Source organism: Corvus moneduloides, chromosome 25 (genome assembly GCF_009650955.1).
Source record: "Corvus moneduloides isolate bCorMon1 chromosome 25, bCorMon1.pri, whole genome shotgun sequence".
Taxonomy (NCBI): domain Eukaryota; kingdom Metazoa; phylum Chordata; class Aves; order Passeriformes; family Corvidae; genus Corvus; species Corvus moneduloides.
This window is the reverse complement of record NC_045500.1, coordinates 5,183,747-5,209,861: the sequence shown is the minus strand read 5'-3', so window position 1 is coordinate 5,209,861 and position 26,115 is coordinate 5,183,747. Positions and strand designations below refer to the sequence as shown.

At 47.0% G+C, this 26,115-nt stretch overlaps 1 protein-coding gene across 3 annotated transcripts in view; it reads right to left on the bottom strand.

Moving 5' to 3' along the window:
* Nucleotides 1-2,933: 2,933 nt before the first annotated feature.
* SIK2 (salt inducible kinase 2) overlaps nt 2,934-26,115 on the bottom strand; it is a 29,208-nt gene continuing 6,026 nt past the window's right edge. For 2 of the 3 annotated variants that reach the window (XM_032134000.1, XM_032134001.1), the window contains 13 exons: nt 25,467-25,530; nt 22,412-22,573; nt 15,831-15,955; nt 13,902-14,025; nt 13,425-13,645; nt 12,653-12,805; nt 11,775-11,939; nt 9,442-9,670; nt 8,490-8,774; nt 8,127-8,290; nt 7,538-7,657; nt 6,846-6,937; nt 2,943-6,389 (listed from right to left, as the gene is read on the bottom strand). In XM_032134000.1, coding sequence (XP_031989891.1) covers nt 5,816-6,389; nt 6,846-6,937; nt 7,538-7,657; nt 8,127-8,290; nt 8,490-8,774; nt 9,442-9,670; nt 11,775-11,939; nt 12,653-12,805; nt 13,425-13,645; nt 13,902-14,025; nt 15,831-15,955; nt 22,412-22,573; nt 25,467-25,530 — 2,478 coding nt within the window. In that variant the 3' untranslated portion in view covers nt 2,943-5,815. Of the gene's footprint in view, nt 6,390-6,845; nt 6,938-7,537; nt 7,658-8,126; nt 8,291-8,489; nt 8,775-9,441; nt 9,671-11,774; nt 11,940-12,652; nt 12,806-13,424; nt 13,646-13,901; nt 14,026-15,830; nt 15,956-22,411; nt 22,574-25,466; nt 25,531-26,115 lie in introns of all 3 variants that reach the window. The other variant, XR_004244465.1, reaches the window with a different exon arrangement.

The following is a 26,115-nucleotide window of genomic DNA, read 5'->3' as shown; positions in this document are numbered from 1 at the left end:
AAGCCCCATATTTAAACTTTCCCAACAGAGTGGCAGCTCTGGGGAAAATGGAGCCTTCCTGGGAGGGATGTTGGATTGGAAACGCCGGGGAAACGGGCTGACAGAACTTTAACTCCTTCTCCTTTGTAAGAGTTGTGGGGTTTCTAACAGCAGGCAGAGTTTTGCTGTGGTTATTAAATTACTGGTGCTGGGTGGAGTTCTCTGCTGCTGGAGCTGCAGGTATGATTTTTCATCAGGGGCCATTTCTTTTAAATTAGAGGATGTTGCTTCCTCGGTTTCAGTTTCTACTCAATCTTGTGGTTTTACACTCAGATTAACCTTGAATTTCTTCGTTTGCCTGCGTGTCCGTGCTCTCCTACAATTTACTTTTTGTTCTGCTGGTTTTTAACCACTCAGAATCAGGTTAACCCATCCAAAATCAGATTAATATCAGGTTTAGTCTGCACGGAGCCTGTTCCTTTAGCCTTGCAGAACTCAGTGGCACTGAGTTACTCTCTGTACCTTGAGGTGCAAGCAATGGAATCCTCAAAGCACCGGGGGCAGAAACATTTCCCTTATTTCTCCCTTCATTTCCCTGATTCTTATCCCTTTGAGGGCTTGCCTCAAATTCACAGCTGATTTCCTGTGAGAGTCACCCAATTAGAAGTTTCTTTTCATCCTATTTCCAACGAGCTCTCTGCCATCTGACCTCCCCTCCAGTGCAATATTCCCATCAGAAAACCACCTGAATCAGCAAAACCCTCTCGTGTCTGAACTTGCAATTTTTTCCCCACAGTGACCTGCTTGGTCGTGTTCCCATCAGGGTCAGGGTTGCAGAATTTTTGCCTCATTTCCCAGTCTTGCACTTTGTCCAGCAGTGGAGGGAGAAAGGGAGGAGAGGAGAATTAATTCCTGCTGTAATTTTATACTCTGACAGATTCCTCAATTTCAGGTACAGGGTGATTAATTGCAAAATCCACCCACAATTATATTTCCTTTATAAGCAGCTCCATTCTTACTTGGAAATAGCAACAGTTAGGATGAGACTGGTTGGTTTGTTTTTATTAAATATCCTAAAATGAAATATCCCCCATATGTTTCCCTCTTTTTTTTGTTGCCCCACAGTTACACCCAGAACCTTTCCACTTATATTTGGTGTTCTTCAGGTAACTTCAGAAAACAGTGTTGCAACAAGGCAAGGTCTTAGAAGAGGGGGAAAATGTGATTTCAATTTAAAATAAATGTGATTTCGCTTGCACTCTCATGCCCACAAGCACCAAGGGGTGTGATCCAGTCAGGATTCCTCACAGAGAGGGAGGACAGGAATCTGAAACACACATGGACTGCTGAGAGAGGGATAATTCAGCAGCAGAGAAAGCCTCCGAACTCCCTCATGGCCTGAGAGTGCTTTGCATCCGGGGCTGTCTCCTCCTAGAACTCCCCTTTCCCACTTTCCAGTGGGCCTTTCCCTCCACTTTTCCTTTAACTCCTCTTGCCCCATCCCCTTTCCTTTGCCCTGCACCCAAAGGACTCGGGGATGAAGCTTTTCCAGGCTTATCCTGCCTGTGTTCAGGACACGGGGCGAGGTGACCAAGGGCTGAAGCTCACGCCCACAGGGCTGATGTGCCCCGAATTCAGAGTTTCAAGGTTTCCCTTGGATTTTCCAATCCTGCTCAGCAGCAGAGCTGTGTGCAGGGAATTCAGACATGGTTTTAAGGCTTCCCTTGGATTTTCCAAACCAGCTCAGCATCAGGGCTGCGTGCACTGATTTCAGCCCCGGTTTTAAAGCTGCTGTCGGATTTTCCAGGGCTGCTGTCCCCTCTGCTGTCACCCCGGTGTGACCCGTGCTGGTGCCAGGGACTGACACCGGCCCCGTCAGGCAGGGCTCCCTGCAGGGAAATGCTGGGCTCTGCTGCTCTGTGAGGATTTAGAGGCTGAGAGCAGGCTGAGAGCAGGGCTGAGCCCAGCCAGGGGGAGGGAGGCTCTCTCCTGTCTCACTGGGCTAAGGATGGCTTAGCCTGTGCGTTTTGGGGGTGGCAGGGGAAGGAGGGAGTGTCCTCCAGGCAGCTTGGAAGGTTAGCTGAGGTCTCCTGAACGTGTGACATCCTCTGCTTGGCTGTGCCCCGGAGCAGTGACCCACTGGGAGGGTGGGAGGGCGTTTGTGGTGTTTTCCCTGTCCCCGTGTCCTGGCTGTGGGGACAGGTGACTGACAGTGTGCAGCTCCATCACCCTGTGGCCCTGCTGACGTCCTGGCACTTCACCCTCTGCGCCAGGATCGCTGCCCTGGGTTCTGGGGGGAGTTTAGGACCAGCAGAGGATCAGGAGCAGTGGGAGGCAGGCACAGCAGGGGTGTCAAGGCCCAGCACCGCTGGCCCCTGGCCCTGTCCAGAGGCTGGAGGCTCCCTGGCGCTCAGAGCTGTCACACACCTGCTGCTTAAAGGGTTTTGTGCCCCTGTGTGTCACAAAAACCCCTCAGGGGCGGCTGTTTGGGGCTGAGTCACCACCTAAAAGCAGTTTTGGGGTGGGGGACCAGATGAATCCACTGGTTCTCCACTAACTTTTGCACTTTTATCTCCAAGCATCGCACTTTGATGTCAGCAAGAACATTGAGGGTCACAGGAATGGCACTAGAGATGTTTAAAAAAGAGCTGCTGAGGTTTTTTCCACTGGTTTTTGGTCTCATCTTAAGTAATTTTGAATGAGCCTTCTGTTAATGAAAGTGGAAAGTGCTGTGACAATCCTGTGGCACCGAGTTTTCCAGTCTCTCCAAATTCATATTTGGCCAAAGTCAGTGGTACCAACAACCCCAAGTGTGTCAGAGCCATGGGAAGCAAACCTCAGTCTAGAAAATGCAGTGTTTGCAGCAGACAGGACTTTTCTTGGTGCCTCAGAGAGAGAATAACCTGACCCTAATGAAGACAAGAGTGGCAGGTGCTGCTTTAGCTCACTAGAAATTTAAAAAATGAAATGCACGTATTCTTTATTTTGTATTAATACACTGTAACTGCTTTACAGAGTCCAGCAGATCAGTTGCATGTAAATACTACAGATGAACTTGCCAAACTGGAGCTCACAAAACTAGTGCATTTATCCCAAAGCAGAGACTAAACCCTCTAAATCCTTAAAAAAATACATTAAAGAACATACCACACACACACATATTGCACTTTTCTCCGTATGAAATTTGTACCCCATATACATCACACCAAAGTCTCTTCAAAGGAGGCTGTAGTACAAGATAATAAAGCTAATAATTACTCTAACAGTAGTGTACACAGTTCTCTAATGTTAGAACAGAACAGATTGGAACAAAAAAGCCACTTCAAAGGAGTAGGAAGTGGTGCCCAATGGATCCTCTCTGTATGAGAAGGCTTCAGAAGCCTTTTAGTCCTAATTGGCTTAAAGGAAATTACATGAAATGTTAAATATGCTTTTGGCTGAGGGGAAGAGTCAGGCTAAACTACATTAAAAAATACTGCAGCTTCCCCCTGCCCAGCACTGCAAAGCTCTAAGGAGCTCAGACTGGTTGGCACATCCTGATAAATGAACTGCAGAACTCCAGAACGGAATTATTTTTATCTTTCGAATCCTGAAACGTGCAGGATCCTGGAGCTGGATGGGGAAGGAAGTGGTTATGGTTCTGGCAGTCACCCAGCTGCTGGAGCAGGACTGGGGCTGTCTCCAGAGTGCTGGGTGTCCTGTAGCAGCCCTCACTGCACAGATACTCACAGTCCAGAACACGTGGGTTATGCTGCGGGGCAGGGAAGGAGGAGTGAAAGGACAGGACTCTGTCTCCTCTTTGTTCCTGCTCTGTTCTGCTGCAGTTTTTGTCAGGCTGTCTCCCCTCCCTCTGTCAGTCCCTGCAGGTGTCACTGGGGTGGTGTGTTCCACTGTGCCACGGATTTCCTTCTGAAGGGAAACCATACAACAAAAACCTTTTCTTTCAGCTGTTGAAAGCAGAGCTTTCTGGCCATCTTTATCCTGTGATCCCTGTTCCTTAAACTCTCCTTTGCTGCTGCTGCCTTGAGAATCCCTGTGATAGCAGAAGTAGAAGCTGAGCAATTTGGACTGAACCAGACCTGGGCCAGTGTCAGAGCAGGCTCCAGAGAACAGGAGCTGTCTCTACCTGAGCACACAGGGACCAGGTGCCTTCTGTCCCCTGTTAAACCCTTCCCCCTACACACAGAGTGGCCAAACTCCTCCTATTCCATGTTTTAATGTGGTCTTATTGCTGTAAATGCTGATTATCCACCTCCCTGCACCCTCGGGATTTGCAGTATCAAAGACCAAACCTTCCAGCAAACTCTGGCGTGATCAGCACAGTTCCTCTCGCTCTTTGTGCTTTAATGAAGCTGCAATTGTGCTTAATGTTTGCTCAGAAAGGGCTGGCCTGGCCACTGGCCACTGGCCTGGCCTGGCCCACCATCCTTCAAGGTTAGAGACAAATCCCAGACTGGAGATCTCAGCTTCCTACAGCTCCCTGAGCCATCCCCCTCCTGTGACTTGGATTTCATGACTGGAAAGTTCTGGAGACACAACTCCTGATGGAGCTGGAGCATCCCTTGAAATGGTTGACACATCAACAGTTTGATGCTAAAATATTGCTGTAATACTTTCAGTGTCCTATATACACGAGCCACTCAAACACTGAGAAAGTTAAACATGTCCCACACGGTGGGACGTGTGCTCTGAAGGGACTTTGGCCACAGCAAGGACATAAATAGGGTATTGTCTACTTTCTTCAGAAAAAAGCATAGAGGCTGATAAAGAACTGAAAAAGGCACAGCACTATCACTTCACAGGGGTGTTTTTTTTCTTTTTATAAGCTCATTGTTTTTTTTTTATCCTTAAAGTTCTAAAACCCTAAATAATTGTCCAAATATACAAAGCTCAATAAACCACCAGCAACACATACTGCAAATTCAAAACAGTTTTGTTTGCTTGTTTGTTTCTTTTTAAAATGCAACCCAGGGATCCTTTCCAGCGAGCAGAACTTCTCCAGGACAGAGCCCTCCTGCAAAAGGGGGCGATTTTAAAAGCCACCCAGGTGGATTTTATTATTTTTAGTATCATTTCCTGCAGCTCTTGCTCTCCCATGGTTCTCCTTACCTTCTGTGTCTGTTGGCTCATCCTTGATCCTCCAGAATTCCGATCCCCACCCAGAGGTCTCTCCAAACAGTCCCAGGTTTCTTTTGACAAAGTCCAGCTGTCCCTTGCTCCAGATTCCTTCAGCAGACAGTGAAGAGCTCCTTGGCAGGCTTGGGAAATCCTGTTTGGGTGCCAGCAGGAGGAAGTGGAGGCTGCCTGAGATGCTCAGGGCTGGCCATGGAGTAGTTCCCGACCAGGAGCTCAGTGGAAGTGCAACTTCCCTTGAATTCCACCTTGTGCTCCTGTTCTCCAGAGGATTTCAGTTGCCATCAGCGCAGACCCAAATCTACCCTGAATTTCAATGAAAACTATTGCTTTTATTGCCAAGAAGTATGATAAGTGTGCACTCACTCTCCTCTCTCCAAGTGAATGTTGGATGAATGCTGACAAACTCCCCAGATTTTTTTAGAAGGGGCTATTTCCTTCCTCTGAAATTCACCTTTTTTGCCTCCTTCCATGCAGACTTCGTGGGATGGAGCTGCACTCCCTGTTCTCCAGCCCCTGCCACTGGGACCAAACACCTCCTGCTTATTTTTTTTATTTTTTTTTCCCTTCCAGCCAGGTGGATTTTTAGTTCCCCTGCCAATTCAAGGGTCGAAGAACTACCATGAATTCCGGGGGTAGGAACGAAAAGAACAACCAGAAATTCACATGCTTCTCCATTTGTCCTCGCACTCAGCCCTGGCTGCTAATTCACCAGGACGTAGCCACCGTGCTGGGGATCCACAGCCTCCATCATCTCACAGTCGAAGAGTCCGGGCAGTTCTGAGAGGGCCAGGGGGTCGTAGCTGGGCTGAGCCTCCGCGGAGGCCGAGCTGCTCCGGCTCTCGGGCACTGCCCCGCTGCTCTGGGGGAGGTGGCACTGCTCAGCTGAGGGGACAGCAGGCACCTCACAAGTCTGATAGGGGAACTGGAGGGGCTGTGCTGGCTGGGGCTGCCCCGGGGGCGAGAGCCGTGAGGGGCTGGGGGGCAGCGGCTCCAGCTGCACCTTCGGGTACTGCCTGAGGAAGGGCTCGAAGTGCATCTGCCCCGAGGAGGGCTCCAGCACGGGGCTCAAGGGCTGCTGCAGGCTGAACTGGGCTGGCTGCTGCTGCTGCTGCTGCTGCTGCTGGGGCTGGGGCTGCTGCTGGGGCTGCGGCTCCTCCGGGCAGGGCAGGGGCAGCGGGCTGGCCCGGGGGTACGAGCTCTCGGCTATCTGCATCTGGTTAAAGTAGGCCTGCAGCTGGGACTGCTTCTGCAGGAACAGCCTCTTCTGGTGCAGCCTGCATGCAGGACAGAAAAGCAGTTATTTCTGGCCATTTGGACTCGAAAAGGGTCACTCACACTGCTCCCAGTACACTGGGAAATCCCTGGGCAATCCTGCTCATTAACCGTTGCAGCACATCAAAGTTATCACCTTCCAGTGTTATTACAGATCTCCTTTGATAACCCTTTTTTATCAATTTTTTAAGCTAACCCCATGCACTGTTTAATTCAGTTTGTTAAGAATGAGATGCATTTTGTTTGTATTTTAAAGCCTCATGTTCGCTGCTCTGGGGAATTTGGGAGCTGAAGATCAGGCAGAGAAATTCGTAAACACGTGGCAGGACTTGTTCTTGCTTTTAAAAGAAGTTTTGAAGTGAAGCTTTCCTTTTTCAGATCATTTCTTAAAGGATAAAGAGAGTTCCAGTTCTTTACTCTTGAGAGTAACTTTTCTGCATAGTTTGGAAGATTCTCACCTGTGCTCCTGGAGCTGCTGTTCCAGACTCCGGGGCAGTTCTTTGCAGTAGAGCTGGCAAGTGTTCTGAGCTTTTGAGAGCAGAGTGGGCTTCTGCAAGGAAAGCAGAGCTGGTTTAAATGGCTTTTGATTTAATGCATTAGTCCAGAAAGCAAGAGAAAGATTTTCTACCCCTGTAACTGCTCTGCTGTCTACAGACCCACTCTCTAAACCCATAAAACCTGCTGCCCATTGGCTTCTAACCCTTAGAAAATACTTTTGCAGGAGAGATTGTACCATAAAAAAATCCATGGAAAGCTTTCTTCCCAAGTGGAAGAAGCTGCAAGCTGGAAAAGTGGGGGGAAAAAAAGTTTTCTATAAACTAAAGCTGTGGGAAAATGGGTTTGAAATAAAGGGGGTGTGGAAGAGGAAGGCCCAGGGGGTTAAGAAGTGGCTGCTCAGATGCTGATGCAAACCTTTATGGGGTGTTACAGCAATAGTCTGTATCCAGCAGCAATTATTAAACACTGCCAGAGGAGGGAACAGCAAGAATGCACTTTTTGCATCATCAGGGTCAGTGCCTGACACCAGAAAAACATGGTGCAATTCCCAGTTGAGCTGTTCTCTGCTCCTTTATCCTCTGAGTGCTTTTCCTGGGCACCAGGATCCCAAAGCTGCTGTGCTGTTCAGTGCAGGGAGGCAGGGCAGGGGTACCTGCAGCCTGTGTTTCAGGTACTGCGTCTCCAGGCTCGGCCTTCGGGATAACAACGGGGGGTGGGCACCATTGGGGAAAGCAGATGGAGCTTCCTGCTGCTGCTGCTGAGAGCCTTCCTCCTGCAGAGGGAAGAGGAACAAGCTGCATGTGCACAAGAGGCTTTCTTACCCCTTTCTTTAAGGATTTTCCCTGCCAGAGATTCTGTGGTTGCTGTGTTCCTGTTCCACTTGAAACGACTCACTGGGAGCTATTGAATATTTCACTCTGCAAATCTGGCTGTTATCCCTTCTTGCAGTTTATACCAGGCCACGTCCACCAAGGAAAGCAAAGGTGTTACTGGCCTCTGCTAAATCCAAAACATCCTTCAGATTGAAAGCAATAACTTTGTTGGGTTTGGAAGGATGACAGAGCCTCTCACTGACAGCACGAGGATGGGCAAAGGCTGCAAATTCTCCAGTCTGGGGAAGGCAGAAAGGAGAATAGGGAATTTAATCTGTCAATTAGCTCTTCTCAGACCTCCACAGCACCTCATCCTCTCCTGATCTGCCCCGAAGTACTAAGCTGGAGCTTGATTTCTGCTTTAAGTACCTGTGCAGGGCTGTTAATGAGGTCCTGCAGCTGGGTGGCAGCTGATGTCAGGGAAGGTTCTTCCTCTGATCCCATCTGTTCGTACAGCAGCTGGACTTTGTTCAGCTCCAGGATTCCTTTGGTTCGTGCCAGGTTCTGGAGGTGCTGCCTAAATGCTACAATTCCTGGAGAGGAGTGGAGCAAAAACCCCTCATCAGAAAAAAACCCCAATTTTCTGGCTGGCACGGGCATTGTGAGATAAGCTGGGTGATAACCGAGCCACAGCGGGGCTGCTGTGCAGGGAGGGCATTTCCTGCTGTGTCTGGGGATCATGATTATTCCAACAGGTTATGAACACAGCAGTGATCGATGCAGAGGGGTTACCTTGGGTCAGGGAGGTGTCGGAGGCTCTGCGTCCCTCGCGGAAGCTGACGGGGGAGCGGTTGTGGGCCTCTCGTTTTTGGGAGCTCAGGGCCTGCATGGCCGGGTTGGCAGGCCTGAGCCCGATGAAAGGGGGGGTCACCCGGGGGGCCTGGTGGCTGTTCAGCACCATTTCCTTCAAGGAAGGGGTCTCTCCCAGGAATTTGAGATCCCTCTGGATGGATCCCATGTCGTACTCGGAGTCGATGCTGCCCAGGGAGGAGTTCTCATCCAAGGAATAGACTTTGCCTGTGACAAACAAAACCCAAAAGCCAGGATAAAAAGGGAAGTGCAGTGGGAATCAGTGCCACTGACTCGAGCTACTCCTGTCAACAGTGGCCAGCTCAGAGTGAACAGCCAAAAAAATCAAGTTTGATAAAGGAATTGTCAAGTAAAACTTGCAGTACAGTAATGGGGATCTGCTACTGGTTTTTGCAGGGTTTTGCAGCAATCAGACACTTTGCAGGTGTTCACCGGCGTGTCTGGGAAGTGTTTAGGGTTTTTTTATCTCACAGATAATCCTGACAAAACTGTAGCCTGAAAGGTTTAGGCACCTCCCTGCTTTTGGAGCCCAGAGGGTTTTATTTCCCCACCGTTCTCCACCAGCTCATCTTTAGGGGGTGAATGATTTGGGGACATTTAGTTGAAAAAGCAGCCTTTTCTCCCAGCCAGATCTCCCAGTTGCTGCTGGGGTTGTACATGAGTTTAGCCAGCTGTACATTTGCTGATTTAATTTTACACTGTCTCTACAGCAGCTTTTGGGGTGTTTTGTGGTTTTTTTCCCTTTGGCTTTTCCAGCAAATACAAACTGTCTCGAACTCATCACTGTAAAACCTCCTGTTTTCCATCACTAGCTAATTAGAGTGAGCGCTGAGGGAGAAGATGAGCTGTGAGATGTCCTTGCTGAGCTCTGTACCTGTGCCTGGCACCATCACCAGCTGGTTGGTGACCTCTGCCAGGGTGTGACGCCGCTTTCCCCCTCGAGCTGCCTGCAGGGCAGCGAAGGCCTGGGCTGGGTCCTCCTCTGCCTCTCCTTCTGTCTCTATTCCTTCATCAATTGAGGTTTCCATCATGCTGGAGGGCAGGGATTGGCATCCTTTCCTCATCACCACGGAGGGCACGGGGTCCAGCAGGCAGCCGTTCACCTGGGAGGCAAAGGGACAGGGGACAGCTTTGTTTTGGGGCCAGCTTTGTTCTGTGCCCAAAGAATCGCCCCCAAAAGCAGGAAATCCCTGGTCTGAAGGCATTTGGGATCTTTACTGAGTTTAAGGCTTGTTTGTCAAGTACGATTCTTAATTTCCCCCTTGCATTCCCTTAACATTCAATTCCCTAAACCTAAATATTCTTATTCCCACAGTTCTGTGTTCTCCAAGGTGGTGTTTTTTTTTTTTTTTTTTTTTATTTTGAGTTATTAAAAACTTTGCCAGCTTAGTCACAAGTATAAAATATTTCTGGAATGTCCAATACTGCTGTTCCCCCCTTCCCATACCTGCTGTGCTCATTTATCATGCTCAGATAAACACCACAAAAAACCCCCAGCCTTGTATTTCAGCCTTGCAGGGCTGTGCTCAGGAGTAACTCCATAAATGCACCCTTTCCCAGCACAAGTCCACTTGATTGATGTTGTTCCCCTGCAAACACAGGTTGCCTGGAGAAGCTGTGGAATCTCCCTCCTTGGATTTACCCAGCTTGATAAAGCCCTGAGCAGCCTCCCACAGCTTTAAGTCAGACCTTTCGAGGCACTTCTCCAGCCTAAACTGCTCCTAGGATTTTCATTCTGGTTTTATTCTCCAGGCCAGTTTGCCATGGATCCTCCTGCACCGTAACTGATTCTTTGCCATATAAAATTATTTATTTTAGGCAAAAAAAACCCCTAAATATTCCTGTGTCCTGCAGCTTTGGAGGATCTGTAGTGCAATTACTGTCCTGCTGCACGAATAGGACCACACTGGGCAAAATATGGATGAAACAACACAATCCTTCAGCACAAAACCTGGCACTGCTGCAGCTGATTCTGTGTAAAGCCATTTCATGTGAGCCATTCCTGAATTTTCCTCCAAGTTCTTTGGTATTTTGAAAAGAAAGGGTGTGGAAAAGAGGCTTCACTGCATTGACAGCAGCTCTTAACAAATGGTCCTGAGGCAGACTATAAGGTAGGAAAGTATTTAAAGCAGCATTGAGAAACAGCTATAAATAGTTTAAACACCAGGCAAGTGATGATTCCTGCATGGGGAAACTCTGGGTCTGCTGCCTCTGTTTTGATTTCGTGGATTTTACCTCTAAATTGAATTTCTTACACACCTTCCTTTCCATTTGTGACTTTCCCACTCAAATGCCTCACCCTGATCTGGCAGAAAAGGAGAACCAATCCCACATCGGCTCCTTGCAGTTTTCCAGGGATCAGAGCCTGGAAGTCTTTAGTGGACATGTCCTACAAAAATTAAGGCCCTGAATATTCCCAAGTGAGCTCAGACTTGACACCTCACTGCTGTCACCAGCTGTTGACCTACCCTGGCCAAACTGCACCTATAAAGCAAAAGGGGGATGCAAAATAAAGCTTGAAATGTTAATTTTTAAGTGCCTTTGAACTGCTTTGTGCTTTGCAGCTGCCAGAGACCACACAAGGAGCTGGTGCTGAGAACCAGGGCCACACTCTTGGTGTTGGGAACAAACCAGGGAGCAATAAACCCTTCACACTGGCAGGCAGGAAATCAAACCCCAGCTGGCATCAGGCAGGATAAATATGCTGAAATTCAAGTTAGAACGTGGTGCAATGTGAGAGAGAGAACAGAAGTTTTATGAGAGTAACATATTTCTAAATGTAATTATTTTAGGCTATTTTCCCTTCTAATTGCTGACTCCAGATCAGGCTGGAGCTCCCTTTGGACACTTCAGCTGCATCCATGACCCTTCTGTGTAAGAAGGAGGAGTCTTCAGGGCTCTTGAAAATAAGTTTGAGAAGAACAAGGGCAAGAAACCCACTTTTCTGGGGGTCTTGTCCCTTTCCAAAAGCAGTGTGGTGAGAATGGAATGTAAGCAAAGAACAGGAGGCAGAGGAATGATGAAAAAAGACCCAGCTGTGGAGAGTTACAGGGAAAAAGAATGTGGAATACCTACAGCTCTTGATGCTTAAATACTTGAGTTTCAGGAAGCAGTGCTGTGCTTTTAAAAGACAAATAGATTTTTTAGCTGTAATGACTTCTGGAAAAAAAAAACCCAACAAATAATAGTGTGATTAAAAAGCTGTACCTTTGGTGTCTCAACCCTTTCCTCCTCCATAAATGCTGCCTCTCCCTGGCAGCTGGAAGGAGGGAAGGAAAAGGCTTCTGCTCCTGAGGCTGAGGGGAGACCTGGAGACTGCAGCAGCCTTGGATTTTGGGAATGCAGGTTCACCGAGGGGACCACAGCTTGTGCCTGAAAAACAGAATTTAACAACTCCAAAACTGGAGTGATTTTAGGTAGGGAGCAACATTCCAAGTCACAAATGGAACAATGTGTAGCCCACCACTGTCAGAGCAGAAGTGCAAGATTTATTTCTTGGTTCAGGATGAAGAACATTCTTAGCCTTTAAACTATTAAAAAAACAACATTACCAGCCCCAAAACACACAGGCAAACCCCAAATGTAATTAAGCTCAGTAGTTACTGAAGCTGACTTACCCCCAGCAGCACAGACAGAGTTTAGGGCTTTTTGATGCTCTAAAATTCCTTTTTATATTCAATGCAAACCCCCTGAATGTTACCGGGGGCTCAGGACTGGTTTCAATGACTTTTTTAGGAAATTAGGAAAACAGGGCTATTTAAAGGTTTTTAACCTTTATTTCTGGGAGTGCAGTATCCACAGCACTGGCCAAAAGGGAACAGTCAGAAGAGCTGTGGTGCCACCAGGTGTGAAAACAAATTATCCTTGGGACAACTGCGAGGTTGTAACTGAGGGAGAAGTGGGAACTTCAGCTGGGAGAAGAGCTGAGGTTAAAACCAGAGCTCCCCACCAGAGCCAAACCCACTCTTTGCATTTTGTGCTTCAGGATGAAACTACACCAGCCAGCGAGGCACTGCAGGTGGAATGGAGAGATTCTGGAGGAGGAGGAGGCTGAGCAAGGCCGGGAGGGCAGCAGGGAGCCTCACCTTGGCCACGGTCTGCTCGGCGATGGTGCTGGGCCGGCGCTGCCGCGCGTCCACGCGCTGCTCCACGGGAAAGCTGCTCCGGTGCGACTTGAGCCTCTCCACCAGCAGGTAATAGATGGCAGCAAAGTGGTTGTAGCTCTTGTTCTGCAGGGACTGAGAAAGAGAAGCACAGCAAGTGTGGCAGCAGCCAGGTGGGTGTTGGTTTTTTGTGTTCTGCCACGAAAAAGAGGGAATTTTGGGGGGGGTGGGGTTTAGGAGGCGGTGGGGAAGGCAAACGCTGTTCTGGGCTGAGAAGGGTTCAAAGCAGAGTGGCAGGGACAGGAAAACATCAATCCTAGAACTGCAGCGAGCTCCCAGATAGATGGGACACTCACAGATACCATTCTGAACCTGCAGAAGGCACTGAGCTCCCATCCTAAAGGCAATTATCCCGTTAATTCCACAGGGAATCCTGGCATTTATGTCTGGCGAGAATGGCTTAGGATAGGGCAGACACATCAGCTGCTCTCTGCTTTCACGCTCCTGTTTGAATTTTCTTTGACCACCCTCTTAAAAACTCAAAATGAATTTACTTTCTAATTTGCCCTCGTCTCTCTCCAGCTGCCAAGTTAATGATTTATCCAACCCCACTCAGGAGTGTGTTTCAGCCCCATTTGGGTGTGTTTCAGCCCCATTTGGGTCTGTTTTACCCCCATCTGGGTGTGTTTTACCCCCATTTGGGTGTGTTTCACCCCCATTTGGGTGTGTTTTCCCTCCATTTGAGGTGTTTTACCTCCACAGTTTTCTGCTGGTCTATGCCCAGGCTGTGCATCAGCCTCAGGACCTGCTCGTTGTACTCGCCGAGGGAGGGCTCGTTCTCCTCTCCTGGTGGGTAGAGGATTGGCCTCTGGGCAGGAACCTCCACCAGCATCCACTTGTGCTCCTTGATCTGAGCAATGGTCAAACGTTTGGATGGGTCCAGGACCAACATTCTTCTGATCAGGTGCTCACACTCTGGTGGGAGGAAAAAAAAAAGAGAATTATAAACTTGCCCAGTGTTACCTGAGACTCACCAGCCCAGAACTGCCTCACTGCAGCTAAAAATCCCTCAAAACAAGATTAAAAATCACATTTAGAAGGAGAAAAGCCTGAATTCTTCAAATACAAGGCATGGCCAACAGTGCTGTTCCCCCTGCGCATCTCCTGCCCCCCAGATTATCCCAGATTTTACTCAAACCACACCAAGAGAGTAAAACCACAGCACTGTTACCTTCTGACATGAAATAAGGGATCCTGAACCTCCCCTCCAGGACTCGCTGCCTCAGGATGGGCAGGGTGGGTCCATCAAAGGGCAGCGCTCCACACACCAGGACATAGAGCACCACCCCCATGCTCTGTGGGGAGAAAAAGGGAATTTTCAGTTCCATTCCCAAGCTCCCAGCAGTGTCTCTAGAGGGTGGCAAGCCAAGCCCTGCCACAGAAATAACTCTGTTCTGCAGAAAAAGGGAATTTGGATGAAAAGGAGGCAGCTGCACACGGGTGACTGAGTGGTACCTGAGAAGTGAACCCCAACTTCAGCTGAGAATTCAGGGTATTTTTATTAATCTCAGCGTTGCCCAAACAAAAGCAAACCTCAAGCAACAGCCACTCAGTGTGAAAAACTGTAATATTTTATATTTAGAGCCTGTGGGGAAGAGTTTCTGTGACCAGCCAGCTTGAGGGGATCATTTAATGTGAGCAAAAGGGGACAAAATGGGCAAGAGCTCTGCTCCAATTGCTTATCCCTGGAAGGATGGAAGTGAATTGGCACTGGAATATTCTTGTCAAAAAAATAACAGTGCCACAGCACATGAGAGAACCACATCAGCCTGGCGCAGCACTGGGTTTCCAAAGGGGAAAAAAAGCAGGTGTTGACCTCAAAACTTTGTAAAAACACAAGAGATTTTACAATTAAATATAGATTTTTAAAACAAACCCCTGCCAAAAACAGAACTGCAGATTGCTGCAAGCTCAGCACCTTCACAGAACCCTTAACTCAGGAGTGAAGACGATTTTATTTTAAATATGAACACCCTCTCTGTGGGGAGACAGATCCTGTTAATGATTTAGGACCTTATATATTTAAGGAATATTTACCAAAGTTCAGGGATTCCCTTCTGACGTCCACAGAGTCACCTGGCTGACGTCTGCTCTGTGTTTATCAGTCCCCAAAGGTCCAGGAAGGCTGGAGCCTCTTTAAAGCCAGTATTTATCGTGTGCTTATGTACACACAGTCAGCCCAAGGCCAAATAAATGCGTGTAAAAGCATGGTTTTTATTTGTTTGATTAAAAACTTCACCAAGTTGTTATTTGGGAAGGCAATTTGGATGAATTTAAATTAACTGAGCGGCCCAAAGGTGGCTTTCCATGATCTGCCCTGGCTAAAAAGTCAGTGCCTGGGTGATGCTGTGTGCAGTGTTCTCCAGGCTGCCAAATCATCCTGTCTCTGGTTGCTTTAAGATGTGAATCAAAAAAGTTAACATAAAATCAGAAAATTAAAGTAAAACCCCCCAAAACGCCAATAAAAGCAAAGCAGGAATGAAAAGCAGGCTCTGAAGGGTGCACAGAATTTCTGCAGTTCCTTTTAGTCCCTTTCCTACTACATCAGAGCAGGGAGTGCCCTCTCTCCCCTCCTCATTTGGAATAATACACACGGAGACACCAACTCCACCCCAGGCAGCTGCTGCTGGAGGGTTTTGGGGCACAAACGAGCTCATTGCCAGCTCCAAGATCAAAGCAGAGCAGTCCCCTCTCTCCTGGGTGTCTGGGCTTCAGAACCCCTTTAACCTCGTCAAGGTTCAATTCCCACTTAGCCCAGAAAACACTAAAAGGCACTGGAAAAAAGCCAATTTCACTCATCCAGCCAGGGAGCTTCTAGAGGAGGGTTTTCCCCTCTGACATCCACCTGCAGTGCACATTTAGCAGCCACCTGGACAGGCAACCCCAATTCCATTCAGAGTTAAGCAGCATTTTAGGACACTCAAGAAATAAACCTGAAGAGGAACAACTTGTCTGCAGCTTAAAAAGAAAATCCAATATTCCAGACCCACAGCTTAAGAAAAATCGAAGATTCCCAATCTGCAGCTCAAGAACAACCAAAGATTCGTTCCAGCTTCCCAAAAGTTGACTGGAATGCAATTAAAAGAAAGGAGAATGGTACCCAAATGTCCAGCTGGGGTCCCTCATACTGCTGGCCTTCAAAAACTTCTGGGGCTGCGTAGGGGGGGCTCCCACACCACGTTGTCAGAGGCTCCCCGCTCTTATAGAAATTCCCAAAGCCAAAATCTGTGGGAAAAAATCAATGGAAAAGTCACTCCAAGCTTCCACTGCACCACAAAGAATAATTACATGCATTGCCTAAGCCTGAAAGCCCACTTTGATTCCATCCCAAATCCTTTTGTGGGGACTCCCACTGAAAATATTGGGATGCTGGATGTCCTCTACTGCGGTTTTCCTATTGTGGAATTATTAAAACACAGCAAAACCTTCACAACCTGGAGGAGTTGTGAGTAAACTTGTACCAGTTTATAAACAGCCATCATTAAAATTCAACAAACTGACAGTCATAGCAGATAAATGAGATTGTTGACTTGCCAAGAGATAATCTGAGATTTCAGGTGCTCTCTAGCCTTGAATACACAATAAATTTTGACAAGCTTTGGAGCTGGGAGGAAGGAGCTGTGCCAAGAGCAACAGGCATGGGAAAACGAGGGGACTTTTGCTGGGAAGGACACTGCTACTGGGATTGTCTGCAGCCCTTGGAATTACCAGTCCATAAATAAAAAACCATGCTTTTAAATGCTTCTTTTTATGGTTTAATACATGACCAGCTGTGGTCTGATATTAATCAGAATTTTTATAACCCGGTGGTGAAAAGCAAAAGCAGCATGCTTGGAGTGAGCCAGAGCCTGGTGCTGCTGTGACAAACAGGACTCAGGCTGTTGATTCAGCTCCCAATGCCTCCCAGGGATGCTGTGAATGCTGATCAGCAGATAGCAAAGCTGATAAGCGCCCTGGGTATCACAGGCTCTGCTGAACCACCGGTTGTGTCGGCTGTGCTGCTCAGAGGAGCCAGAAAACCATGAGAGAACCCTTGGAATCAAAGCAACGAAGAGAGATTCAACAAAGACTCCAAATGAAGTCACCCTGGAGTTGGTTTAGAGCAGCAGCCTGGGACTGAAGGCGCCTGCTGCCACCGAGCTCAGTGGGAAAGGAGTGGGGGTTGCTTTCCTAGCAGGAGCTCCAGCAGCCCTTTAATGGAATTCTACCTGCAAGATCACTCAGAAATGAAGCAGTTTTGGGAACACCAGGAGTGCAGAGGGTTTTGGAGCAGAGAACAAACATATTTTGGTGTAAGAAAACATCTTACACCCCTAATTCCCTGATACGTGTGGAACCCTCCATCTCCGAGAGCCCTGTTTGGGATCAGGGTCAGCAAACCCGATACCCAGCCCCGCAGGGTGAACTTTTGGGACCTGGCCACCATCAAAGGGACCCCGCTGGCTGTGAGCAGCCAGGCTGGGTGCCAGGGCTCCGGGTGAAGGTCAGGAGCCACCAGAGCCCAGAGCGTCACAGCAGAGCCCTGACGGGCAGGGACGGTCACGCCACGGCCCGGGGACGTCACCGAGCCCCAGGGCTGCCAAGGCCAAGGCCGGCTCAGATTCCAAACTTATCCAGGAGCCACGGGATAGAACATCCCTGCTGCCCTTCCTCCCTCATCCTCCTGCAGCTCTGAAACAGCTTCAGCTGTTTAGTAACACAGAGGGGACAACAAAATCTACCCAAGCACTCTGTAATCCCCCCACCACTCTGTGTCACCTTCTTCCCCTTTTTCCTTTTTTTTCCCCTATCACAGCCAGACTGCTGTTGTGAATTTTTATTATTATTATTATTATTATTATTCTCTTTGAGAAGACTTTTATTCACACAGAATTGGCTTGGCAACCGTGACAATGCTTCGGGAGACACGGAGCGATCCCTCCTCTCCAGAAGCATTTTGCCACTCCGTGTAGGTGTTGTTCAATCTGATTTCTCCCCTCACTTACCTTGGATTTGTCAGGTTTTCAACATCCTCGTAGTGCTGCAGATAAACATCAGGTTTTTATCTCTGAACTGCAGCTCTTACTCGGGTGCCACCCTCATAAATCTTCCTATCAGATTCACAAGTACAAGAACATTTATTTGTAAGCACAGCTAAAGAAAGCGTGACCTGCTTGGGAACACAAGGATTTCCAAATCCTAAAAAAGTGAAATTCTCTGCCCATCCAGACTGGGATTTAAAGTTACCTCTTTGGTGATTTCTTCAAAAAGACACATCAAGAAATCTGAGCAGCAAAAGGAACAGAGCCAATATAAGAGAAGCCTCAGGTTTATGTTATCATTACCGTCACAGGATTCATCTCACAACACATAATGGTTTTATTTATGGTCACCAAAAGGACCTCAAGAGCAAGGACATCCTGGAGCTGATCCTGGCCTCTGCTCCCTCTCTGAGCAAGAGAACTGCAGAACTTGCAGTGCTTAACTGGGTGGAAGAGCAGCTCTTGGCTGGCATCTGATGGTCTTGTGACAGCACAGACGATTGAGCTTTATTAGGGAAATTCATGAATGAAAGGGCTGTGAATTGCTACCAGAAGGAGCAGCCAAGGAGGCACAGACACAGCAAGTGGGAATTCCTCACCAGTCCCTGTGCCTGGGGTACCAGCATTTACACCTGGAAAATGACTTCCCCATTCTGCCTTTGACCTGCACCTCTGAAACTCCAATTTCTTCCTTTTTTTATGACCGATGAAACACGAGAACTCTTCAGCTCTGGATTTCAGCAAGCATTGACAACACAAAACACTGCCAGATACCTCCTGACTGGCACTGGGCTTTTTCACGTAATACAGGAATTAAAACCAGTGTTCTGCATGTCAGTAACTGGCTCTCACCTTTAAAAATCCAGTTCTGTTCTGTTTTGGACAAAATCATTCCCTGGCTGGGGAGATCAGCATTATTTGTTGGGGTACACAACTTCTTGTGGTCACCCCTTTTTGTTTCCATTATGCTCCTCACACAAATGGCTGTTGTAAACAATTTCTAAGCACTCCAGCATGGATAGCATCCATGAAAACCCTTTCAAAGAAAAAATTCAGGATTTAGACATGATCCTGGATGCTCGGTCCATGGGGCTTCCTCAGTTTTTAACTACTGCACTGTCAGTTGAGTTGTCCCACTTTTTGGAGTGGCCAGGATTCAGTTAAGCACAAAACAATCATGAGTCTCTCATTCTCTCTGTTCCCCCTTCCACCTTGTTCCTACTTTGCCATTGCTGGTGTGCCACAGCCATTCTGGATCCAAAGTGGTCATTTTTAACCCAAAAACATCTCGTTCCAGAGGAAACACCACTGATGTTCAAGGGAAAAATATGCCAGCCCTCTAAAAAAAAAAACCAAACAACAAACATATGCCAGCCACAGAATTCTAAAAGGACTGAAATTGGGCTCATTACCAGAGCACTGAGATTATATAATGGAGTGATCTTCTTAACATTTGCCTGAATCTGCACGTTTAAAAAACAAAAAAAGAAACAAAAAAAGCGCCATCATTTGCAGCATTGTGTTCAGTTGAATAAACTCGGTGTTTGTGCAATCTGCAAATATTGGCTCTCCACAGTTGTGGTATTTGGTTTCTCAATCTCATTACCCCCTTTAGAATAATCTCGAATTTCGAAGGTGTCATTTTTTTGCATGGCAATGGAATCTGTTTTCCCGGTAAAAATGGAAACAGGCTGAGATTTCAGCCCCGTTTGCAATCTGAGAAACAGGAGCTCCCTGCCAGAGCTGCTGCAACTTCTGCTGAGCATCCAGCAGGACGGCAGAGCCTCTCATTTGTACCTCCAGAACCCTTCAAGAAGGAGCTCCAGAGCTATAATTAATCCATTCTCCTAAAATTACCAGCAGAACTCAATCTTGCCTGGCTTGCAGAGAGCCACAGGGAACTTTTGTTGGAGGAGAAATGTGAGCCTGGGAGATAATGGGGAGAGAGGTGCTGATAAAGGCAAGGTATGAGCTTGGCAGCAGCAAACCTGACCCACTTCAGGGGCTGAATGCTGAGCAGCCACTCCTGACGTCAATGCATATTTCCCTGTCCACAGCAGCACTCCAGCCTTCTTCAAAATAACAGTCTCTGCCTACCTGGGCTGCTGCAAACACAGCAGCCTGGCCACGGCACTGCCAGGACTTCCAGAGTGGGGCTGGAAGTTCCCAGCGAGGAGCTGGGCCCCGATCCCAAGCTGCCTTTGGGTTTCACTGCGCGGATTCCTCGCTGCACGGGCAGCCAGCAAAGGTTGTGTTCGGTGAGAGCTGAAATGCCCTCAAGTGATGCCCTCAAAAAGCAGCAAATCTAAAGGGGACACGGACCAATCCAGCTGCTTAAGTTTGGGAAGAGCCAGGAAGGTTTGCTGTGCTGAGCACAAATTCCATGTCAAACCTGGCGTGGCATTCCTCACTTTCCCCCTTCTGAATGGACATTTTATCTCATTAATACCTTCAGTTTTGCTACTTAAGACTAAAACTGGAGGGCTTTGCTCCCAGCCACCTCACACCTTCTCGAAAATAAACCTATCAAAGCTCTCACCTCAAACTCTTTACTCATCCTGTTTCTTGTCCAATTACTGAGAGCGAGAAGATCCTTTGAATTCTACCTGTCCCCTTCCTTTTAGAGCAATATTAACACAAAACTATTGGATTTCAGTCCAGCCTCAAGCATCAAAGGTGGCAGTCCTATGAACTCACAGATTTAGGAACATTTTTGAATGTTAGTTTATTCTCCTGGTGCCTGAAACACAGAGGTAACTTTGTGCATGTTTCAGTATTTGACTAAAAACTGCTGTATTTTTGAAGAGTAAAAGCTTCAATAAAACCTTGGAAGCAGCAGACTGAGCCAAGAGGCCCACTGGAAGTTAAGAAAAGCTTTATCAAAATAATTCATTGGTTACTGTGCTGCTTTTTTCAATTCTTCCATTAATTGAAATCAGAGGAAAATCCCAGCTATCAGAGCTGGGATCCTGGCTGCCCTCTGTCCTTCCCCAGCCTGATAAATGAGCCATGACAAAGATGAACGACTGGAAGAGGCTGTTCCCAGGGATCTGCACAGCACCAGATAACTCCAGAAATCCCAGATAAACACTGTGGAATTCGTCATCCGTCTCCTTTCCAGAGAAAAATACAACAACTGACTCAGCACAAATCACTACAAAGTTTCCAGCAGCCTGAACCTTCCTCCAGCTCCTTTATCAGCCAGGCTGGACACGGGGAGTTGCTATCAACCTGATAAAGCCTGACAGAGATCCACGGAAGAAGCAGCTAATGGGCTCATTAGCATCCAGCCCACCTGTAATTAACTTTCTGCAATGGAGAAGTGGAGCAGGAGAGCAGGGAGGCAGGGCAGAGGCAGCAGCAGCCGATGGAATCTCCTCACTCCCATTATCCACCGTTTACAGAGTCCCTGGAGAGCTCCAGCTCTGAAATTTGGGGTGACAGAACAGCTCAGGGCTCCAGCCTTGCTGTGGTTAATGGCTCTCCTGAGATGCCTCTGAGGGAGGGGTTTGTGAACCTCTGCCACTGCTTCCCTGCAGGGCTCAGGACATCCAGGGCAGGAAAACCTCTGGATGCAGGAGCTGAGACCCCTGAGGAGCCCTGGAAAACCCTGCCAGGCTGAAGAGCATAAGCTGCAGAGCTGCACACTGATGTGGAGAAGGATCAGAGGGCAGAAGTGGGCAGGTGAAAAGGAGGAGAAGGCAGGAAAGAAAGCACAGATGAACAATGGCACAGAAATTCCCTTCTTTCAGCTCAGTTCCTCAGAGCAAGGGGGTGGCTGGCAACCCTCAGACTGTATTTAGGATTTATTCAGCATTTACCAAAGCCAGAAACCGGCCTGGTGAATAAATTTTCTGTCAGCCATAATTCTCCAGGTACTCTGATTGCCAGGAGCTGCTGGAGGTGAATCCAAGTATGAAATCAGAAATGAGAACAGAAAACCACCCCACGAATGGCAGTGCTGATGAACCCACCTGGTGAAAGCTCCACAAGGCACCAAAACCCTTTCCCCATTCCAGAAATGCCAGGAGGGAAATGAAAGGGTAAAATAATCCAGCAATGATCAGAAATGTTTTATCACTTTGCTTTTTGTAGCCTGAGGAAGGTAAATTCCTTCTCCTTCCAGCACTCCCCCTTCCCACTCCCCTATTATTGAAGTTCAACAGTCCCCCAAATCAAGATATTCTCTATTTTTCCCATTTCCAGCCTCTCTGGGCTAAAGTCAGCATGGAAGGATCCGTGGAATTGTAATGAAAACGATTTCTATTGCTAGCAACATCTGCTGTGTCTAAATTTATAATTAAAGTGAAATCATGCATGCAAAAAGGAAAAAGAAATCAATAAGCTTCCATTTTGAGGTTTGGTTTTTTTTTTTAACGTTGAAAGAAGTTATTTGATTAACTCTGTTTTAACCTGAACATCTGGCAGCATTAAAGACATGACATGACACCCACCAAAAAAATGTCTATAACTCCCAATTTTTTTTTTTTTCTGGAAGTTAATATTGGAAATATTTCAGCTGCACGGACTTTGATATCCACCACGGAAAAATATTCACCTGGAAAACCACGAAGGAATCTCGGGCAGCACGAGTGAATTACTGGAGGGGGTTTTGTATAAAAAAAAATAGATAAAAATAAGGTGTTCCTGCGTGGAGTACCTGCTATTTTGATGTTCATGTTGTTGTCAAGCAGGAGGTTCTCAGCCTTGAGGTCCCTGTGCACGATTTTCCTGCCGTGGCAATATTCCACCGCCGACAGGATCTGCCAGAACTTGCGCCGCGCCTCGGGCTCGCTCAGGCGGCCGTGGCTGGCCAGGTAATCTGGGGGAGAAAACCAGCAGAAATTCAACCAAATCTGGTTTAAATCAGGCTGGACAGCAAACAACAACCCTGAAAACTCAGTGATTTCCCACCAAAAGTTAGCACAAAGGAACTCAAAGCAGTTTCCGAGTTGTTGTTCTCCAACTCAACCCTCTGAAAAAACGGGGAAAAAAAAAAAGGAAATTTTCTTTTATAGCTTTCTGGTCAGTGTTTTCACAACAGAACTCATGGTAATCTGGGAAATAAAATCAGCAGAAATCAAGCAAATCAGGTTTAAATGGACTCAGGCAACAAGCCTGAAACTCAGTGATTTCTCCCCAATAATTAGCACAAAGGAACTCCAACCAGTTTCCAGCTTGTTGCTCTCCCATCCTGCCCTGTGAAAGGATGGGGCGAAAAAAAAGAGGAAATTCTTTGCTCCTTCTTTTACATCTACCCAGTCAATATTTTCACAACAGAACTCACGGTAATCTGGGAAATAAAATCAGCAAAAATCAAGCAAATCAGGTTTAAATGGGCTGGACAGCAGGCAAAAATCATGAAACTCAGCGATTTCCCTCAAAAAATTAGCACAAAGGAACTCAAAGCAGTTTCCAACTTGTTGTTCTCCAACTCAACCCTCTGAAAAAAAGGAAAAAAAAGAGGAAATTCTTCTCTGCTCCTTCTTTTATAACTGCCTGGTCAATATTCTCACAACACAGCTCATGGGCAATACTTGGAATAATTTGCTTCACCATCATGGGTACTTCCAGCTTTAATTCCTCTAAGCTTCACACCACACTTCTCCCTCTGAAGCCTCAGCAGAGGCTGTCTGGTGGATAGAAATATATATTTTTTTCTTTTTGGAAATAAAACAAGTACCCCAAAGGTGCCCATCCTGACCTCTCTCTCGTCCTCACTGCGTCACAGGCAGAGAGAACATTTTGTTTTCATATTTGATTACATTGTAAAAACGAATGTTAGCCCTGAAACCAAAAACTTCACTTGTCCTCAGGAACAAAAACAAGGGGAGCAGCAGCTGTGTGAGTCTTGACAGAGCAGCTTCTACAGCCAATTCTACTCCTCTTAGGAGCACAAAATCAGAGCATCAGCTTTTAGGATGGCCTCAGAATTGCCTTCAGCATCCCACAAAGAATGCAGTTAGTGGCTAAGGAGCAGCAAATGCATATAGAGTTTAGAGCCAGTGATTAATCTTATTTTCTAAACCAGCTGTGTAACATCAGTGACTCCCCAGCAGCATCATCTTGCCGAACACAGCTCCAAACCTGGCTTTGTTAGCCTGTGTTTTAGGGGGATTTTTAATTAAAACATCATTTAGGGGACTTTATAACCTTGGCACTACTTTCATTTAAACTTTTCTCTGTGGTCAAAGCTGATCTCTGGGACCTGCAGCTCTGGAAACTCCTCAGAGCTCCCACCCCACCTCACACACTCTCAGCTGGTTTCACTTGGCAAAGCACAAGAACAAACAAAAGCCTGGCAGTAAGGGGAGATCATAATATTTGCAAGCTAAATATCATTCAGTCACAGAGTGACTGACAAATCATATGATATCAAGGTGAAGTCAGATATCAAAGGCACAAACTAAATTACCCCTGAGCACCAGCCAGCTCTCTAAGCTGTTAATCCATCAGTTGTTAGCAATGCAGCAAACAAGTTAATGAAGCCAAGCTGTCATTTGCTTTTATGGCTCTGGCCTGTCAGGACTCCTTGAGAGATTCCAAACCACCCTGGCCCTTCAGAGTGCCCAGAACAGGTCATTTATTCTGGGATCACCCCTCTCCCTCGTGGAGCAGCACCAGGGGATTGTGCATTAACCAGAGTGCAAACAGGGAAGGCTGGGATTGGGATGGGGGCACTGTGCCAGCCCCTGGGCACAGGAACCACTCTCCAAGGCGGCTGGAGCTCGCTGAGGACATTCAGGATATGCTGGAATATGTGGCCAGACCTCTGGAGCAAAGAGCCACAGCTTGATTTCACTGCAGACACCCCGAGCAGAGCTCCCTGTGCATCCTGCAAAGGCTGAAAGAGCAAAGCCACCTCAGCTAGAAAATCTCCAAGTTTTGTAAATTTATCTCGGCCTTTTGTCACCCTCTGGCTGCACCTTTCCACAGTAGGGTTTGGGGTTTATTTCGTTTTACTACAATAAAATAGAAACCAGAAGTGATTTTAGGTTCACAGCCCAAAGCAGCAGGATTTTTGTCCTAAGACAGAGCCAGGCTCTTCCCAGCTGAAGCACCCAGCAGAAGGACAAAAGGCAGTGGAAACCAACTGAAACAGAAGAAATCCAATTTAAAAGAAAGGGGTTTTAACTCTCCAGGTGGCCAAATGTTGGCTGCAGCCTGGAGTCTCCATCCATGGTCCTGAGCAGAGCTGGACTGGTGATTCCCTATAAACCCCTCCCAACCCTTCTGGGAGCTGGCATCAGTGCAAGGCACTCAGGACATCTTCATCCAGTTCCAGCTCAGTAAGGAACAAACAATCCCTTTATCAGAAGATATTTTGTATTTCCAATCTTATCAATGCCTAGGAACAGCTGCAGCCATCAGTGGTTGGAATTTCAGCTAAGGAAATCTACATTAAATATTAGAAAGAATCTTTACAATTAAAAAAAAACCCCTGCAGATCCTGATTAGCTTTGTCCAGCAAGGTGTTTATGCTGAAATGATCTAGAAAATGTGTAAGACTGTTTTCAGTATCAGCTGAATATCCCATCCTTAATTACAAAAGCCACTCTGAGAAATCATTGTAATAAATCAGAAAACAATGATGAACCTAAGAAAAAAACTGCACAGAAATATTAAATCGCTCATAACAGACCCAAAAGATCCTTATTTACACAGAGACCAGGGCTGCATTAAAATGTTGAACATGGACACATTCTCCTCCTTACCGAAAATCTCCCCATTTTTGGCAAATTCTGTCACAAGGTACAGCATGCTTTTGGTCTCCATCACCTGTTGATGATAAATCACACATGAGGGCTTGTGGGAAGAGCAAAAAAAGCCACTAAACACCCAAAAGGATGCTCATTTTTATGGTTCTCTCCTAAAGCTGTAAAAGCTCTGCCTTGCACGTGGAGTTGTCACAATCTTCCAATGTGTGCAAACAAAATTATCAAGAGCTTCACTGAGAGTGAAAAATCCTCCACTTCAAGAAGCCATTTGGGACTTCAACACAACAATTTCAACGTATTTTGGGGTTGATTTCAGTAACCTCAGAGAAACAGCTCAGCACGAACTGAACTTGTCCATGGGCAAGGCCTTTGTGAATTTGATTTTGCATTTTATTTATTAACAGGCCTGAAAGTACCAGGAGACTGCTCAGAAATCAAAGCAAACTGGTGAGACAATCTGAAAGCTATTTTAAAAATAAACTCATCTGTGAAACGCATTTTTAACCAGTCACTGCAGGAGTGAGCACTGCACAACCATCACCCTCCCTTCAAGTGATCTTGCTGATCTTCAGACTCAATTTAAATATTCTCAGCCTCTCCTCTGCCACTTTTGTGTGTTTTCATTCATTCAGAAAGGAACTGGGGG